Source organism: Bison bison, unplaced genomic scaffold, assembly GCF_000754665.1.
Source record: "Bison bison bison isolate TAMUID 2011002044 unplaced genomic scaffold, Bison_UMD1.0 scf7180017864193, whole genome shotgun sequence".
Lineage (NCBI taxonomy): Eukaryota > Metazoa > Chordata > Mammalia > Artiodactyla > Bovidae > Bison > Bison bison.
In genome coordinates this window covers 89,861-107,779 of record NW_011494765.1, presented here as the reverse complement: position 1 = coordinate 107,779, position 17,919 = coordinate 89,861, and the positions used below count along the sequence as shown (strand labels likewise).

The 17,919-nt window shown below is 40.0% G+C and overlaps 2 protein-coding genes across 2 annotated transcripts in view; one reads left to right on the top strand and one right to left on the bottom strand.

Moving 5' to 3' along the window:
- The window catches only part of LOC104991559 (olfactory receptor 1J4-like), a gene marked incomplete at its 5' end in the record, with an annotated part of 9,014 nt that extends 675 nt beyond the window's left edge, over positions 1-8,339 (top strand). The window contains one exon of the mRNA XM_010844100.1: positions 7,316-8,339. Within this exon, the coding sequence (XP_010842402.1) occupies positions 7,316-8,339 (1,024 nt within the window). The remainder of the gene's footprint in view (positions 1-7,315) is intronic.
- A 5,522-nt stretch (positions 8,340-13,861) lies between these two features.
- The window catches only part of LOC104991506 (olfactory receptor 1N1-like), a 30,260-nt gene continuing 26,202 nt past the window's right edge, over positions 13,862-17,919 (bottom strand). The window contains exon 2 of the mRNA XM_010844004.1: positions 13,862-14,799. Coding sequence (XP_010842306.1) covers positions 13,862-14,799 — 938 coding nt within the window. The remainder of the gene's footprint in view (positions 14,800-17,919) is intronic.

Sequence of the window (17,919 nt, the reverse complement as noted above, 5' to 3'; positions counted from 1 at the left end):
CGCATCGGGGCCACCATCCTGAAGGTCCCCTCCGCCAAGGGGATCTGCAAAGCATTGTCCACATGTGGCTCCCACCTCTCTGTGGTGTCTCTGTATTATGGAACAATTATTGGGCTGTATATTTTCCCCTCATCTAGCACCTCCAGGGACAAGAGCACCATTGCCTCTGTGATGTATACAGTGGTCACTCCACTGCTGAACCCCTTCATTTATAGCCTAAGGAACAGGGACATGAAGGGGGCACTGGAGAGACTCTTGCACAGGGCGAAAGTCTTGTCTCAATGATGTTTGCTTGTCTTTGTAACAGACACGTGTGTTCACATAACCTCAGATCCTATATCCCTAGATTTGATCCCAGCATTGAATAAATATTCAGTAAATGTTTGATAGTTGTATTGCATTTATTATCTATTTATTTTATTGTCTATTTATTATTGTCTATTTATTTTATTGTCTATTTATTATTGTCTGTTTTTTATTGTCTATTTCCTAACAGTTCATTAGCATAAACTGTGAATTTTGAGTTTATGTTCTTGATTTTTGATCTTGTCTATAAGGCTGAGAATATATAGCTGGTAGTACTTAGTCTCTCCCCTTATATCCTGGGAACTTATTTCTTTTTTAAAAATTTATTTACTTTGTTATTTATTTTTTATTGGAGGATAATTGTTCTGCAGTATTTTTTTTTTGCTATACCATAGTGTGAAACAGGTATAAGCACATATATTCTCTCCCTCTTGAGCCTCCCTCCCTGCCCTCCCCATGTTTTGCAGCCCTCTATGTCATCACAGAGTACTGCACTGAGTTTCCGGTGCTATGTAGCAGTTTCTCATTAGCAATCTAATTACACATGGTTGTGTACATATGTCAGTGGTACTCTTTCCGTTTTTTCCACCCTCTCCTTCCCTATGAGCATACTACGTGAAAGACAGGGGAGCCTGGTATGCTGCAGTCCATGGCCTTGCAGAAAGTCAGACATGTGACTGAATAACAGCAACTCCTCTTTCAACTGTGTCCAGAAATTCATTCTCTATGTCTGCATCTCTATTCTTGCCTGTCTAATCAGTTCCTCACTACCAGTTTTCTAGATTCCATGTATAGACATTAACATACAATATTTAATTTTCTCTTTACTCTGTATGTCAGACCCAGATACTTTGTAGACCCATCCACATGCCAGCATATGGCACAATTTTGTTACATTTTGTGACTGTATAATATTCCATCGTATATATGTGCCACCTCTTCTGTATCTATTCCTCTGTCAATGGACATTTACTATTGTGCATTAAATAAATACTAATGAGAATCTACTGTACAGCACAGGGAACTCTGCTCAAAGCTCTGTGGTGGCCTAAAGGGGAAGGGAATTCAAAAAACAGGGCTATAGATATATATACATATGGCAGATTCATTTTTCTGAGATCAGAAAATAACACAGCATTGTTATGCAACTGTAGCCCAAAAAATTTTTATTAAAAAGTTTCTTTGGAACAGCAAATGCATTTTATTTTTTTGAAATCAAGATTCTTCTCTTTTCCTTTTAGTGTTCATGACTTTTGTGTCCTATTTAAGAATATACTGCCTACCCTACATTTACCAAAATTTTGTCCAAAGTTTTCTTCAAAATAGTTTTATAGTTATAGTTCTTACACATTTGACCCATTTTCAGTTATGTTTTGCATGCAGAGCAGCACAAGGGTCCATGTGCACTTAAGACATATTGATACTGAAGCATGCTGGTACCATTTCTTGAAACACTATGCTTGCCACATTAATTGCCTTGGTGCATTGAAAACTATTAATTGACCTTTTGTGTATTGATCTATTTCAAAATATTCACTGTTCTATTCATCTATATTCTTATTCTCATGCAATTATTTTTATTTTGCTTGCTATGGAGCATAAAAAATTTGAAATTAGGTAAACTAAGTATGACAGTTTCCTTTTCATTTTAAGATTTTCTTGTCTTCCCTTTTGCTTCCATGTAATATTAAGAATCAGTTTCTGCAAATGGGCTACTGATATATACTGCCTTTGATTGCACTGACCCTGTCAATTGGAGGAGAGACCGGGCTCCATAATGATATTGAGTTATCCAGTCTATGTGTAAAGCGTATCTGTATTTATTTGCATCCTCTTTAAATTTACCATGAATGAGTTTGTGGTTTTTAACATACAAGTATTTTGGTAAATTCATCCATAAGCATATTTTGCTTTTTAAACTGTTTTAGTTAGTATATTAAAACTTCAATTCTCAGTGCTCACTGCTAGGATATAAAGTATCATTGATTTTTGTTCTTTATTCATCAGCTTTGTAATCCTGCTACCTTGCAAAGCTCACTTAGTACAAATAGATTTGGAGAAAGATTTTTTGCTTTCTTTTCCCTCTTTTTGGCCTTCTTTTAGATTAGTTTATACTATTCATTTTATCTCTCTTATCGACATACTACATATGTGTCCTTTTTTGGCATCAGGTTTTTACCCTGTTTTTTCATCTTGTCCCTTTGTGTGTGTGTGCCTGCACTATGCAAGATGTGATACGTTTACCAACGTTATACAGAAGCAGAAGACTAATTAGTATGTAACCAGTAGCTGGAGTGACATGCAAGGCTGTGGTGATGTCCACAACTCTAGTCTGTTTGGGGTGTAAAGATGGAAATCACAATATTTTGAAAGACTTGGATATTTGATACATGTATAAAATATTATGATGTAACTTTCCTCATTATTATTTATTTCATTCCATAAGCTCTGACTTAGATGATTCCTTAGGTGAATGAAAAGAGCCTGGCTTTATTGTCTCTCTTTCCATGGGCTTCCACCTAGACTTCCATTTATCATGTATTTTCAAAGTTTGGTTGTTTTCTCTTCAAAGGAGCAAGCCACAGGCACGGGGGAACTAAGACAATGCAGCCTGTTAAAATGGATGCTTTGGAGATAATAAAGTAATCTTGATCAGACAACTGACATAGGAGAAGACTTCAGGATTTACTATAATATTTTTAAAACTTTTACCTTATTGAAGAATTAGAGAACCTTTGTTAAAGAATCAGTTAATTCAGCAAGAGAGAACTAAAAATTTGAAAATTTATAAGATTAATGTATTGATGTTATATATATTCTATGCACTGATAAGCATAGAAGTAGACTTGCAAGTATTATTGCAACAAATATATTTTAGGAAAAGAAAACTCTAAGATAACGTGCAAAATAAATCCCATTTATGTAAATAATCCTAAAAGATGATGCTCTTAAACTGCTGCACTCAGTATGCCAGCAAATTTGGAAAAATCGCCAATGGCCCCAGGACTAAAAAATGGAAGTTTTAATTTCAATCCCAAAGAAAGGCAAGGCCAAAGAATGTTAAAACTACAGTACAACTGCACTCATTTCACATGCTAGCAAGATTATACTCAAAGCCATTCAAACTAGGCTTCAGCAGTATGTGAACCAAGAACTTCCAGAAGTCCAAGCTAGATTTAGAAAAGGCAGAGGAACCAGAGATCAAATCACCAACATCTGTTGGATAATAGAAACATCAAGAGAATTACAGAAAAACATCTACTCCTCTTTCACTGAGTACGCTAAAACATTTGACTATGTAGATCACAACAAACTGTGGGAAATTCTTCAAGAGAAGGAAATACCAGAGTACCTGTCTCCTGAGAAACCTGTGTGCAGGTCAAGAAGCAATAGTTAGCATGGGACATAGAACAACTGATGGTTTCCAAATTGGGAAAGGAGTACATAAAGGCTGTATATTGTCACCCTGCTTATTTAATTTATATACAGAATGCATCACGCAAAATGCCAGACTGAATGAATCACCAGCTGGAATCAAGATTGCTGGGAGAAATATCAACAACCTCACGTATGCAGATGCCATCACTTTAATGGCAGAAAGCAAAGAGGAACTAAAGAGCCTCTTGATGAGGGTGGAAATGGAGAATGAAAAAGCTGGCTCAAAACGAAGATCATGGCATCCTGTCCCATTGCTCATGACAAATAGATGGGGGGAAAGTGGAAACAGTGACAGATTTTATTTTCTTAGGTTCAAAATCACTTCATTTGGTGACTGTAGTCATGAAAATTAAAGACACTTGACCTTGGAAGAACAGCTATGACAAATCTACATAGAACATTATAAAACAGAGACATCATTATTCTAAAAAATGTAATTTAGTCAAAGTATTGGTTTTCCAGTGGTAATGGACAAATGTGAGCATTGGGCCATTAAGAAGACTGAGTTCCGAATACTGATACTTTCGAGATGTGGGGCTGGAGAAGACTCTTGAGAGGCCCTTGGACTGCAAGGAGATCACACACATCAATCCTAAAGGAAATCAACCCTGAATGTTCATTGGAAGGACTGATGCTTAAGCTGAACTCCAATACTTTGGGCACCTGATGTGAAGAGTCAACTCACTGAAACAGACCCTGATGCTGGGAAAGATTGAGGGCAGGAAAAGAAGGGGATGACAGAGGATAAGATGGTTGGATGGCATTACTGACTCAATGAACATGAATCTGAGCAAACTCTGGAAGATAGCAAAAAACAGGGAAGCCTGGCATGGTGCAGTTCATGGGGTTGCAAGAGGTGGACAGAGCTTAGCAACTGAAAACAACAAATGGAGTTGAACGACAACTCCAATATTCTTCTCTGGAGAATTCCACTGACAAAGGAGCCTGGTGGGCTACTGTCCATGGGGTTGCAAAGAGTCAGACATGACTGAGCAACTAACACTTTGATAGAACAACAAATGTAAATATAAAGTTTTTTTTAATAAAAACCATTTTAGAAGTATAAAAAAATGAAAAAAAGACAAGGGAAATACTTTGACTTTCTCATATTGTATTTGGATCTCTACCATGAAGCAGATTTACTTAGAAGGCAACAAACTAAGAAGGCATCTCGACTTGGGAGAAAACTCCATCCTCACATGCCAAGCTTTGACTTAACTAGGGGAAACTTTAAGCTTGTAAGAAGGGTCAATAAGGGGGTCTTTCCACATCTCCTTTGGGCTCACACCCACAGGGCATAATCATGACGTTCTTCCTAAGGACACTGCTTTCTCAGTGTCAGCCCTTAGGACAATGTGTGTCAGAATTCCCTGGCCATAGAGTTCAAGAATGAGCATCACTGGAGATGGCACTGGGATCTGCATCTTTAATAAGCTCCTCAGCACATTCTAGGGAACATCAAAGTTTAGGAACCACTGCCCTAGGGCATGTGTTCTGGAGGGAGAAACAAGAAAACTGAGCAATAAATACATGTTTAATGCATATCTCTAACGTAGAGCTTTGAGCCCTGTCCAATTGGATCCCCACCCTGGTGGACAGAGCAGTCTTTATTATCTCCATTACTGATGTTGGTGAATTGAGGGTCTAGCTCTTTTTTCTCTGATGCTGGTGAGTGGTTCAGGACCACAGAAGTGGATAAATCTGGTCTCCAGGTGTCCTACAAAGAGTCTGCAAAACCAGTTCTTACCCAAGGTAGCTCAATTACTTGAGCATAAAGTTCAGAGAAGAACTGGGTCTCCTACACCAATAGCAGGTGTGTATTTGTGTGTGTGTGTGTGTGTATACAGGTGCTCAGCACTTCTCTGTGCTCTTGCTTATGATACCTTTATTACTAGTTCTTAAAGATGAAGGGAGAAAGCATATCAGGGCATATCTCTTTGACACCTCTTGGCAGCAACTGTTTTTATTTTGGATTAGGGAACTCTTCAACAAGAGGATTTTGTTGAATCAGGAGGATATTGGAGAATGATAAATTTGAGTACTAGTATCAAAGTGAAAGAGGAGAGTGAAAAAGTTGGCTTAAAACTTAAAATTCAGAGAACTAAGATCATGGCATCTGGTCCCATCACTTCATGGCAAATAGATGGGGAAACAGTGGCTGACTTTATTTTTGGAGGGGCTCCAAAATCACTGCAGATGGTGACTGCAGCCATGAAATTAAAAGACGCTTATTCCTTGGAAGGAAAGTTATGACCAACTTAGACAGTATATTAAAAAGCAAAGACATTACTTTGTCAACAAAGGCTGTCTAGTCAAGGCTATGGTTTTTCCAGGAGTCATGTATATATGTTAGAGTTTCTATAAAGAAAGCTGAGCACAGAAGAATTGATGCTTTTTAACTGTGGTGTTGGAGAAGACTCTTGAGAGTCCCTTGGACTGCAAGGCGATCCAGCCAGTCCGTCCTAAAGAAGATCAGTCCTGGGTGTTCACTGGAAGGACTCATGTTGAAGCTGAAACTCCAGTACTTTGGCCACCTGATGCGAAAAGCTGACTCATTTGAAAAGACCCTGATGCTGGGAAAGATAGAGGGCAGGAAGAGAAGGGGACGACAGAGGATAGATGGTTGGATGGCATCACTGACTCAATGGACATGAGTTTGGGTGGACTCCAGGAGTTGGTGATGGACAGGGAGGCCTGGCGTGCTGCAGTTCATGGGGTTTCAAAGAGTCAGACACTACTGAGCAACTGAACTGAACTGAAGTGAAACTGCTATAAAGTACTGTAACTGCCAGTAATATTTTTACTTCATAGAGCAGTGATATTGCAAGATTGAGCTCTAAGATACTCTGAGCTCAGTTGACAGTTAAGCTTCTTTCTTCAACCTTTATACATAATGGAACTGACTATATTTGCTTATTTATTTTTAAAGAAATTTTTTCCTGTGGATCATTTTTTAAATTCTTTGCTGAATTTGTTACCACACTGTTTTGCTTCATGTTTTGGTTTCTAGTCATAAGGCATGTGATATCTTTATACATGGACCAGGGATTGAACCCACACTCCCTGACTTGCAAGGTGAAGTCTTAAGCACTGGGCTGCCAGGAAATTCCTTGGCTGTGTATTTTTGACCCACTTTCCTTTGAGAATTTGTTGATGAAACATCCTCCTTATACTTGATATATGAAAGGACTTTGAAGTCAGATTTCAATACGTCAATATGTCACAGCCTGAAGGTCTAAACCCTCTGATTATGTGTACAGAAATAGAAGAGAAATTAGGGAGGTTTTTAACTTACTATTTCTCTGCTAAGACAGTGTGACACTTTCTGTTTACTGAGGTGATGGAAAAATGCCACTGGGCCAGTATCTCCTTTGTATCAAACTCTTCTTGGTTGGTAAATTCCCTCATTATACATGGTAATACCATTCATCTTAGGGGTTTCTGCAGGGACATGGCAATGCAGACAGACACTGACATATTCACCAAGAGAAAGGACTCATTTATATATGTCTGCTGCAATCAAAATGTGCTTCTTTCACTGTCCTTTCATTCCCAGCAGACAGGAGAAGAGCATCAACAGGGAGAATCATAGCAGCGTGTCAGAGTTTCTCCTCCTGGGACTCCCCATCCGGCCAGAGCAGCAGGGCATGTTCTTTGCCCTGTTCCTGGGCGTGTACTTGACCACGGTGCTGGGCAACCTGCTCATCCTCCTGCTCATCAGGCTGGACGCTCACCTCCACTCCCCCATGTACTTCTTCCTCAGCCACTTGGCCCTCACTGACGTCTCCTTCTCATCTGTCATCATCCCTAAGATGCTTGTGAACATGCAGACTCATGATCAATCCATCCCCTATCCTGGATGTGTAACACAGATGTACTTTTTCCTATTTTTTACTGGTCTGGATGATTTCCTGCTCACCTCGATGGCCTATGATCGGTACGTGGCCATCTGCCACCCTCTCCACTACACCACCATCATGGGACAGGGGCTGTGCACCTTACTAGTAACTGCATCCTGGATTCTCTCCTGTGCCAGTGCCCTGTGTCACACCCTCCTCCTGACCCGGCTGTCCTTTTGTGCTGACCTCAGCATCCCCCATTTCTTCTGTGACCTTGGTGCCCTGCTGAAGCTCTCTTGCTCAGACACATCCCTCAATGAGCTGGCCATTTTCACAGCAGGAGTGGCCGTCATCGTCCTCCCACTAGTATGCATCCTGATCTCTTATGGCCGCATCGGGGCCACCATCCTGAAGGTCCCCTCCGCCAAGGGGATCTGCAAAGCATTGTCCACATGTGGCTCCCACCTCTCTGTGGTGTCTCTGTATTATGGAACAATTATTGGGCTGTATATTTTCCCGTCATCTAGCACCTCCAGGGACAAGATCACCGTTGTCTCTGTGATGTACACAGTGGTCACTCTACTGCTGAACCCCTTCATTCATAACCTAAGGAACAGGGACATGAAGGAGGCCCTGGAGAGACTCTCGCACAGGGCGAAAGTCTTGTCTCGGTGTTTGCTCATCTTTGTAACAGCCACGTGTGTTCACACAAACCCCAGATCCTACATCGCTACATTTGAGCCTGGCAAGAAATGAATACTCAGTGAATGTTTGACCACTTGATTGCATTCTTTTACAGTTATTGTTCCCTTACAATTTATTAGTATAAATTATGGATTCTGAGTAGATATTCTTGATTTTTGATCTTGTGTATTAGATTGAGAAACTACACAACTGGTAATACTTATGTCTCTAGTCTTATTTCTCAGGAATTTATTAGTTCTTTTTAAAACATATCTGTTGAGCTAAAATCATCATATACACATTGTAAATATTTAATGTTCATATTTGATATTTTGATGTATATACATTGTGAAATAACCACTACAATCAAGTTCACATATTCATCATCATAGTTATCAGTTTAATCCATTTGTGTGTGTGTTTGTTGAGAAGATGTAATTTATTATCCACTTTACTAGTAAATATCAAGCATACAGTATGTGTGTGTTAGTTAAACAGTCATGTCCAACTCTTTGTGACCCCATGGGCTGTAGCCCATCAGGTTCCTCTGTTCATGAAATTCTCGGGCAAGAATACTAGAGTGGGTTGTCATTCCCTTCTCCAGGGGATCTCCCCAACCCAAGGGTCAAACCCAGGTCTCCTGCATTGAAGGCAGATTCTTTACCATCTGAGCCACCAGAAAAGCCATACAATATAGTATGTTTAACTATAGTCCTCTTGCCATACTTTGGACCTCCCGAGAAGTTATACATCTGCATAACTGGAACTTTGTACATTATGCCAAGTGAAATAAGTCAAATTAAAAAAAACACAACATTTCATGATCTCACTTATAAATGGAATCTAAAATAGTCAAATTCATAGAAGCAGAGACCAGAATGGTGATTCCTAGAGGATGGAGAGAAAGAAATGGGGTTCTTATGACCTGCTGGAAGATACTGTCTAACAAGGCTCCCACAGCGTAGAAAGCTTGGGATTTGTAATGTATTTCCTTTAATTTCCTCACTTTCCCTTCAGCGTTCTTTTCAGTTTTTCTTGGTGGTGGTAATAATGGTGGATCAGGAGAAGAAACTGTATAGTAGCCTTTATTGCTTCAGGAAACAATCTACAGATATGAGTTCAGTTCCTCCACTTTAGGACTCAAAGCTTGTTCTTGATTTAGAAACACTGAAACAAAGTCTATGGATTTTTCTGACTGCATGTATGAGTTTCAAGGAGACACCTGCTCAGTCCAGACTGGGACTGGAGTCTTCTGTTGCCCACACTGAATTTGGAGCATGTCACATTCAATGTCAAAATATGTCTCCCAGAAACTCATTTGTACTCAGTTTAGGGAACCTAGGTTTGTGTTATAAGCCAAGTAATCTATTTTCTTTGACATCCAGTGAAGGATCACATAGTTTTCTTTGTTCAGGCTGCAGTCATTTAAGGACAACCATGATCAAATCTGCTTCTGAGGCTCAGCACCACATAGCTGTAAGAGAAGAGCATGTGGGAAAGACAGAGCTCAAGTAAGTTGTATCTGCCATAGGGTACGGCCTCAGACAACTCACTTAACTCCTCTAAATATCAATTTCTCTTGTGTAAATTAAAATATTATAAAACATTTAATGTATTTTTGATTTAAAAATTAAATACTAAATTTGGTCAGCATTACAATTGACCAAGAATAATCAATATTAGCTTTCCCTACTGATTCATCAGAGGTGAATTTTGGAGGAAAATTTGCATAAATATTCCTGAATTATGCCAACTTGGAATCATAGAATAGAGATTATATTCCCAATACAAAGGTAATCTGCACTCCTAAGGACACAGTTACACATCTCGGCTGATGAGGCTAGAACCAAATGACCAAGAAGCAATGGATAAGTTGGTGGCTGAGTAGATGAGGAAAGAGATCAGAAGAGTATCTTACTCTCTACCTGTTTGACATTCACTCAGAGAGTGATCCTTGACCTGGAGCTGATGTGCTCATATTCAGTCATGTCTGACTCTTTGTGAGTAGCCTATGGACTGTAGCCCACCAGGCTCCTCTGTCCATGGGACTTTTCGGGCAAGAATACTGGAGTGGGTTGCCATTTCCTTCTCCAGGGGGTCTTTCCAACCCAGGAATTGAACCTGCATCTCCTATGTCTCCTGAATTTCAGGCAGATTCTTTCCCAGCTGAGGCATTAGGGAAGCCCCTGGAGCTGATGAAGCTGCTATTCAACATCCCAGTTGACCTTGTGGAAGGACAAAATTGTCCCCTACCCCAACCCTGAACAACTAAGCTACAGACATGGAGTTACTGTGTCTGCAGGCTTAGTATCCTCCAGTTCCAGAACCCAAACCTGAACAGAGCTGAAGCCTTTTGTGCTGTCCTAGAGAAAATATGCTGTGGACACACAGCATATTTGGCCTGGACACACCCATGAGTGCCTGGCTCAGCATCTCTGTTGGCACTAGAGTTCTGTTTTGGATCCCTGATCATCTACCTGGTTGTCTCTGGCTCATTCCCTAAAGAGGTCATTGCTGTTCTTCACATTTTTGGTCATGGATGGGTGACAGTGCTCTTAGTGGATTTTTCTCAAAAAATGTCAAAGGCACTTGCTTGTTGGGAAGAGTTTTATCACCACCTGCTATGCTAGATTGGCTTTCCTTGGTTGTGAACAGTCCAAAGCAAGCTGGTATTCACCATATTGATTTGGTTATGTATATAAAACTTCTGAAAATCTCTTTGAAAGTATGAACTTTATTTGAAGCATTTTCCCTCAGCCATGCCAGGGCTGTCTACACTGTAATAGTCTTAAGTGGGAGAGAGAATAAGTTTCTGACTACCTGCTTTTTTATAAAAGGGCTCCAAGCAAGAGGAAGGCAAGTACCTTGAATAGTGAAGGGGTGACCAGAAACTCTTCATCACCGACCCATGAACAGATCCCAATCAAAAGCACTTCTTTCTCAGATGACACTACCAAAATGCAGAGTTAGAAGTGACTTGTAATCCAGTGTGAATTGTTTTAATGTCAATATCACATTAACCTTATTTGAATTGGGGACCTAAAATAATTGAAGGTTGAATTTAGAGATGGGGGTCTGGATGATAGGATGTAACAGGAGATAAATAAGTTTGGAAATTTAAATACAGTGATAACTATTCTGGTTGTGGGGAACCCAGTCTCATCTAGTCTGTTTGGGACCTGTAGGATAAATGTAAATCCAGCCACCCAACAGGGTTCCTATGTGCACTGCATTGTTACTGGATTAAGATTACCTGAGGGTCAGAATGAGTAGAGAAGGTGAACTGATGGGGGCCAGTGTGAGCAACAGGTTCAGAGTATCAGAAGGGTCATGGATGGCAAGGTTGGTTGGATGCTGTGTTCAGTAATCTCACATCCTCGCCCCTGTCTTGTCCATGTGATTTGTCAACATGAGCTTTAGAACCCTGCCAGAGATGCCTTTCCTAAAAGAGCCAATCAAGAGGGGCAGAAGATATTTTCTTGCCAATTCAAAGGACAGAAAGAACGCTAGAGGTTAATGGTTCAGTGAGACTAGACTATCAGTTCCCCATAGTCTGCAAAATAATAGATGACAAGAAAATGAAATGACAGTCATCGATAAGAAGATGGGACAGAAGGACTCTGGGGCTTCAATAGCTCCAGATCTGATTATTTGAGAAGGTCCTCTTCATATCCATCCTCTGTGTCTGCATCTCTGTTCCTGACCTGAAAATACCATTTTTCTAGATTCCACAAATATGCATTAATATATGAATTTGTTTTTCTCTTTCTGACTCACTTCATTCCATATGACATGACAGACTCTGTGTCCATCTGCATCTCTACAAATGAACCAATTTTGTTCCATTTTATGGCTGAGTAGTATTCCATTGTATATATGTACTACATCTTCTTTACCCATAAACCTGTCATTGAACATTAACGTTGTTTCTGTATCCTGGCTATTGTAAATTGTGCTGCGATGAATGAATTCAGAGATTAGGATTGACATATATACACTGCTGCCAAGTTGCTTCAGTCGTGTCTGACTCTGTGTGACCCCATGGACTGCAGCCTACCAGGCTTCTCCGTCCATGGGATTTCCAGGCAACAGTACTGGAGTGGGGTGCCATTGTCTTCTCCCATATATATACACTACCATGTGTAAAATAGGTAGCTAGTGAGAACAGGCTGTGTAGCACAGGGAGCTCAGCTTGGTGCTCTGTGATGAACTAGAGGGGTGGGAGGAAGGTCCAAGAGGGAAGGAATATATGTATACATGTAGCTGATACACTTCATTATATAGCAGAAAGTAACACAGCATTGCAGAGTAATCATGGTTCATTACTAAAAAGGGAAAAAAAGAAAGCCCCTCTCACCGAGTCAAGGACCCTAGAGAGACTATCCAGAAAGGAGATCTTGAGGGAACAGAAGCCCCACCTCCAATCAGCAAACAAATGGAATCGTCAAGTATTAAAATGAGGTGTGCTGCTTGAAATGATTCACATTTGTGCCTTCCACTGCTGAAGGCTGGGAGAGTTTAATTCCATGAAGGATGCTCAGTAATGAAAATTAATTTACACATATAGGTATTGTGAGACATTTTAAGACAGACTGAGTATGAGAAACAAACTGCTTTGGGGAGGGGTTTTAGGTAGCCAGTAGACTCCTGGTCACACCAGGGGGGATGTGAGGAGTCAAAATTTTATGGTCTTTATTTTTAACAACAATATTTTTAATGTGTTTAAGATTCTTAAAGGCAGAAGAAAACTTAGGTGCCCATAAAAAGGTTGTTTTTTTCCTATCTCTGCAATTGTTTAAGCTTTGGTGCCCCTTTTAGATCTGACAACAAACCTGAAAGTAAATAAGGAAAAGTTTGCAGTGTTCACTCCTTCAGGTCACACAAAAGATGCTTGGCACTGAACATTTTGGCCCATAAGTAGGGTGAAGAGGCAGCCCATGGAACTCAATCATCTTTCCTGGTTGAAATTTTGGCAAACCATGGAATATAAAGTAACCATCGTGGAAACCTAAACATTGAAATATCAGTCTTCTGTCAGGGAAGTCTTTACCTATTTTGCATCTCTTAGAATGGACTTCTACTCTTTATTTCTTTTGTCCAAACCTCCACTTAGTGCTATGAACATAGAGATGACCACCAATTTTATGATTGACAAATTAACAACCTGGAATGAAAGTGTCATGAAAGCAAGGTCAATGTCTTGTTCAGGGTTCTATTCCCAGAACTTATTAAACCTCCCCCCACATAGTAGGTGTCTGGTGTATATTTGTTTAATGAATGGATCTCAAAGAAAAGATTTTTATACCTTTTCAGTGAAAGAGGGATGAAGATTGAGAACGATGCTAATAATAATAGCCATCATTTACTAAAAACATCCTATTATGAGCCAATATACTACACACATTTTCTAGTTTATCTTAGTTAATCCTCCAAGTCAGATTATTAAGTAGAGATTACATTTCCATTTTATTGATGAGAAGTCTAAGTTTCAGCAAGGTTAGGTAAATTTTATGACTATTGTGTGGCAGATCATAACTGAAGCCAAGTTTGACTTCAAGTCTATGTCTTTTCACTGAAAGTTACTATCACTAGAGCTAAGAAGCAGTAATTCTCCTATGACTGAGGAGCCTCTTAAGGGCCACCTTCATGTCCTTGTTTCGTAGGCTGTAGATGAAGGGGTTCAGCATGGGGGTCACTAGAGTGTACACTGCAGCTGCTGCAATGTCCTTGTCTTCAGAGGCAAAGGATGGAGGACACAGATAAGCACTGAACAGGGTCCCATAGAAGACACAGATGACACAGAGATGGGAACTGCAGGTGGAAAAGGTCTTGCTACCCCCACCTGGCGTTCGGACCCTCAGAACGGCAGATACAATGTGAATGTAGGAGATGACAATGCATATGAAGGGGACCATGAGCACGGTGCCTCCTAAGGCAAAGACCATCAACTCATTGATGCGGGTGTCAGAACAGGACAGCTTCAGGACAGGAATTATGTCACAGAAAAAGTGAGCTATTTCCCCAACAACACAGAAGGACAGCCGAGCCATGAGGAGGGTGTGAGTCAAGGCAACAATGTGGGTGAGGATCCAACATAGTGCAAGCAGCAGGGAACAGACTTGCAGACTCATAACCGTGCAGTAGTGGAGAGGGCAGCAAATGGCCACGTAGCGATCATATGCCATCACGGCCAGGAAGAAGCTGTCCAGATCACCGAACATCAGAAAGAAGTACATCTGTGTGAGGCAGCCAACATAGGAGATGGTATGAAGTTGTGTCTGTACATTTACCAGCATCTTGGTTACTGTGGAGGATGTTAAACCCATGTCAACAAAAGATAGGTTGGCCAAAAAGAAGTACATGGGGGTGTGGAGGTGTGGGTCAGAGCTGATGGCCAGGATGATGAGCACATTCCCCGTCAAGGTGACAAGATACATACACAGGAAAATTCCAAAGAATAACTGCTGTTGCTCTGGCGAGCCAGGTATTCCTCGTAGGAAAAATTCAGAAATGCTGGTTTGGTTTTCCATGACTCTGCTGCATCTAGAAGGTAGGAAGTAGAGTTAGAATGCTAGATTTCTTCTAGAACTCTGTGCCGTCTGTCAAATTTTCCAACTCCCAAATCTCCCTTTTATTTCATTTTCATCCCCAATCTGGACTTCACCTACAATCTGACCATACTTCTTTCTTTCCTCCTTATGAATATCATAGCTTTTTTTTCTTTCCTCTCTCTTCCCTCTGGTCAATCTTTTATACAGAAATGATTCTTTTAGGGAGTCTCTGGGCATATTCAGCTTCAGTCTTACAAAGTTTTGGTCTACTTCTGCAGCCCTGTATCAGTGTCATCATTTTTAGTAGCATGGACACACGCGTAGGTGGAGGTGAGCTAAATCTTATACTCTGTTGATAGCTCTTGAATTCCATAAAAAATTGTTTTTAAAGCCCTCACAATATCTCATTTTAGAGTGAAGGGCATTATTTTCTTATCTTTTCTTCTGAAATAGAAACTATGGAGTGCATTTTTCGCCTGCCTTTCAGTTTTCATCATTGGCATAGGGTCATCCTGCAGCTAACATTTGCGTCCACTTGCTACATGTTAGGTGCTCAACTAAGCACTTCATACAGACTGTCTGCTTTAGCCCTTACACAAAACAAGGAAGGAGAGATTGTTATGCTTAAGGCCGTGTGTTGAAGAAAACTGAGGCTAAGATTACTTGAATCACTAGCACCAACAATTTGCAAATATTGGAGCTGGAATTCAAACCCATGCACTAGATGCCAGAGACTGAATAATAAATCAATATAGATAGAAAGTGGTTTTCTATTTATATTTTATTTTATATTTTATCTTTATACTTTATATTTATATTTTATCTCTACGTATTTCTATTTTATTTTTTATTATTTTTTAATTTTTAAATTTAAATTTATTTATTTTAATTGGAGGCTAATTACCTTACAATATTGTATTGGTTTTGCCATACATCAACATGAATCCGCCATGGGTGCACTGGGATGACCCAGAAGTATTTTTATTTTAGAATCTTTAACCTCACCTTGTGGTTTTTCTATCTTATATACTTATTTTTCATAGAAGAATAATGAAATTTAAGAACTAGATAGAACCTACAGGATCATATGGCATTCCTGGGTGATTCAGTGGTAAAGAATCCACCTGCCAATACAGGAGTCAAAGGAGATGCAGAGTCAATCCCTGGGTCAAGAATATCCCCTGGAGGAGGAAATGGTCCCCAATTCAGTATTCTTGTCAGGAAAGTCCCATAGACAGAGGAGCCTGCTGGGCTGTAGTCTGTGGGGTCACAAAGAGTTGGAGATGAATGAATGACTGAGCACACACACACATACAAGATCATATGGTCTAGAGATCCCCAAACATTGGTCACAATCATAACCAGATGAGACGCTTTTAAAAACCACAGACTCCTCAGACTTACCCAGATTTACTGAGTTAAATTTTTTAGGATATAGTCTGGTTACCCAGTTTAAATATTGGGTATTATTTAAAAACAAAAACTAAATTCTCAAGTATTTTAATGCTCAACAGAGACTAAGAAGGGCTTCCCTCGTGGCTCAGATGGTAAGAATCTCCCTGCAATGCAAGAGACCCGGGTTCCATACCAGGGTCCAGAAGGTCCGCTGGAGAAAGAAAGGACAATCCACTCCAGCATTCTTGTCTGAAGAATTCCACGGACAGAGGAGCCTGGCGGGCTACAATCCATGGGTCACAAGAAGTTGGACACAACTGAGTGATTAACACTTTCACTTTTTCAGAGACTAAGAATAAATAATTTTGCTTAACTCTTCCATTTGATTCACACATGAATAAGCTAAAGTTCAAAAATAAAGTTATTGAAATAATTTACGCTGTGCTTTAGAGGAAGATATGGAATGACAACTGGGATATTCAGCCTCTCTGACTATTGCCCTTTCTGTTAAGGCAGTTATGTTTATCATTATTTTTTTTTTGTTATCAATATCTTGCAGGTCTAAATATGTTCCTATTCTTAACTTTTATTCAAACTCCACACTTAAAGAAAAAGTTACCAATAGATGGACAAGAAGATTTACTGAAACATTATTCATATTTTGAAGTTAATACTTCATGAACATGAAGAATATCTGAACACTATTGCATATTTATTTATTCCTGAACCCTATACTAATTTAGGAATGTATCTCAGAACTATATAACTTTTCCCAAGAGACAACAAAACCACAAACTAAGTTATTTTTCTCCTACTCCATCTTTCCATGGAGAATACGATGCCTCACAAAGATTGGACTCCCCTGAATGGGCACATTCTAATAACCATGTTCTGGAAAGTGACAGATTCTTAAGACCCAAATGATTGTGTATCTCATTGAGAGGAGAATGATACAGATTGAGTGACTAGACAATTTTATCCTTTCCTGACTGCAGACCTTGCCTTTAGTGAGTAAGTCCACTCATCCCCACAAAGCTTCTCAAGGGGACTGTAAGTTATCTTAGGATGGAGTTGCATTTGGTTCACTATATCTGACAGTGTGTAAGCCTGAATCAGGTTATTCCCTTAATGCTCTCTTCATCAATAGCACTGACCATTTAACATCAGAAAAATTTCAAATCCTCAAAAAAGGGTCTAAAACTCTCCATTGTCAACCCTGCTTTTTACCTTTGTCTTTTTTTTTTTTTTCCTATAAAGGGCCTTATCCTTTGATTCTGTTGTCCTGTTCTTTGGTTCTTCTTTCCCTAAAAGAGTTTCTCAGCCTTCATCCTGACTATAACCTCAAAAAACTCTACAGCTCTTAGAGACAAAAATGAGCAACTCCAGATCCTTGGGCCAACCTCTGGCTTTGTCACCCCAGAGTGATAAGTTCCCTTTACTTACTTCTGCTGCTTCTTCACCTACTGTGTCTGCCAACAGGAAAAGATGGCTTGGCCTTGACGGAGAGGATTTTTCCAAAGGCAGGGCTTACTAGTTTGCAACTATTTGTCTCATTTCTCTTCTTACTGCTATACCAGTTACCAGGAAGAAGGCACTATGCTGCTGCTACTGCTGCTAAGTCGCTTCAGTTGTGTCCAACTCTGTGTGACCCCAGAGACGGCAGCCCACCAGGCTCCCCCATCCCTGGGATTCTCCAGGCAAGAACA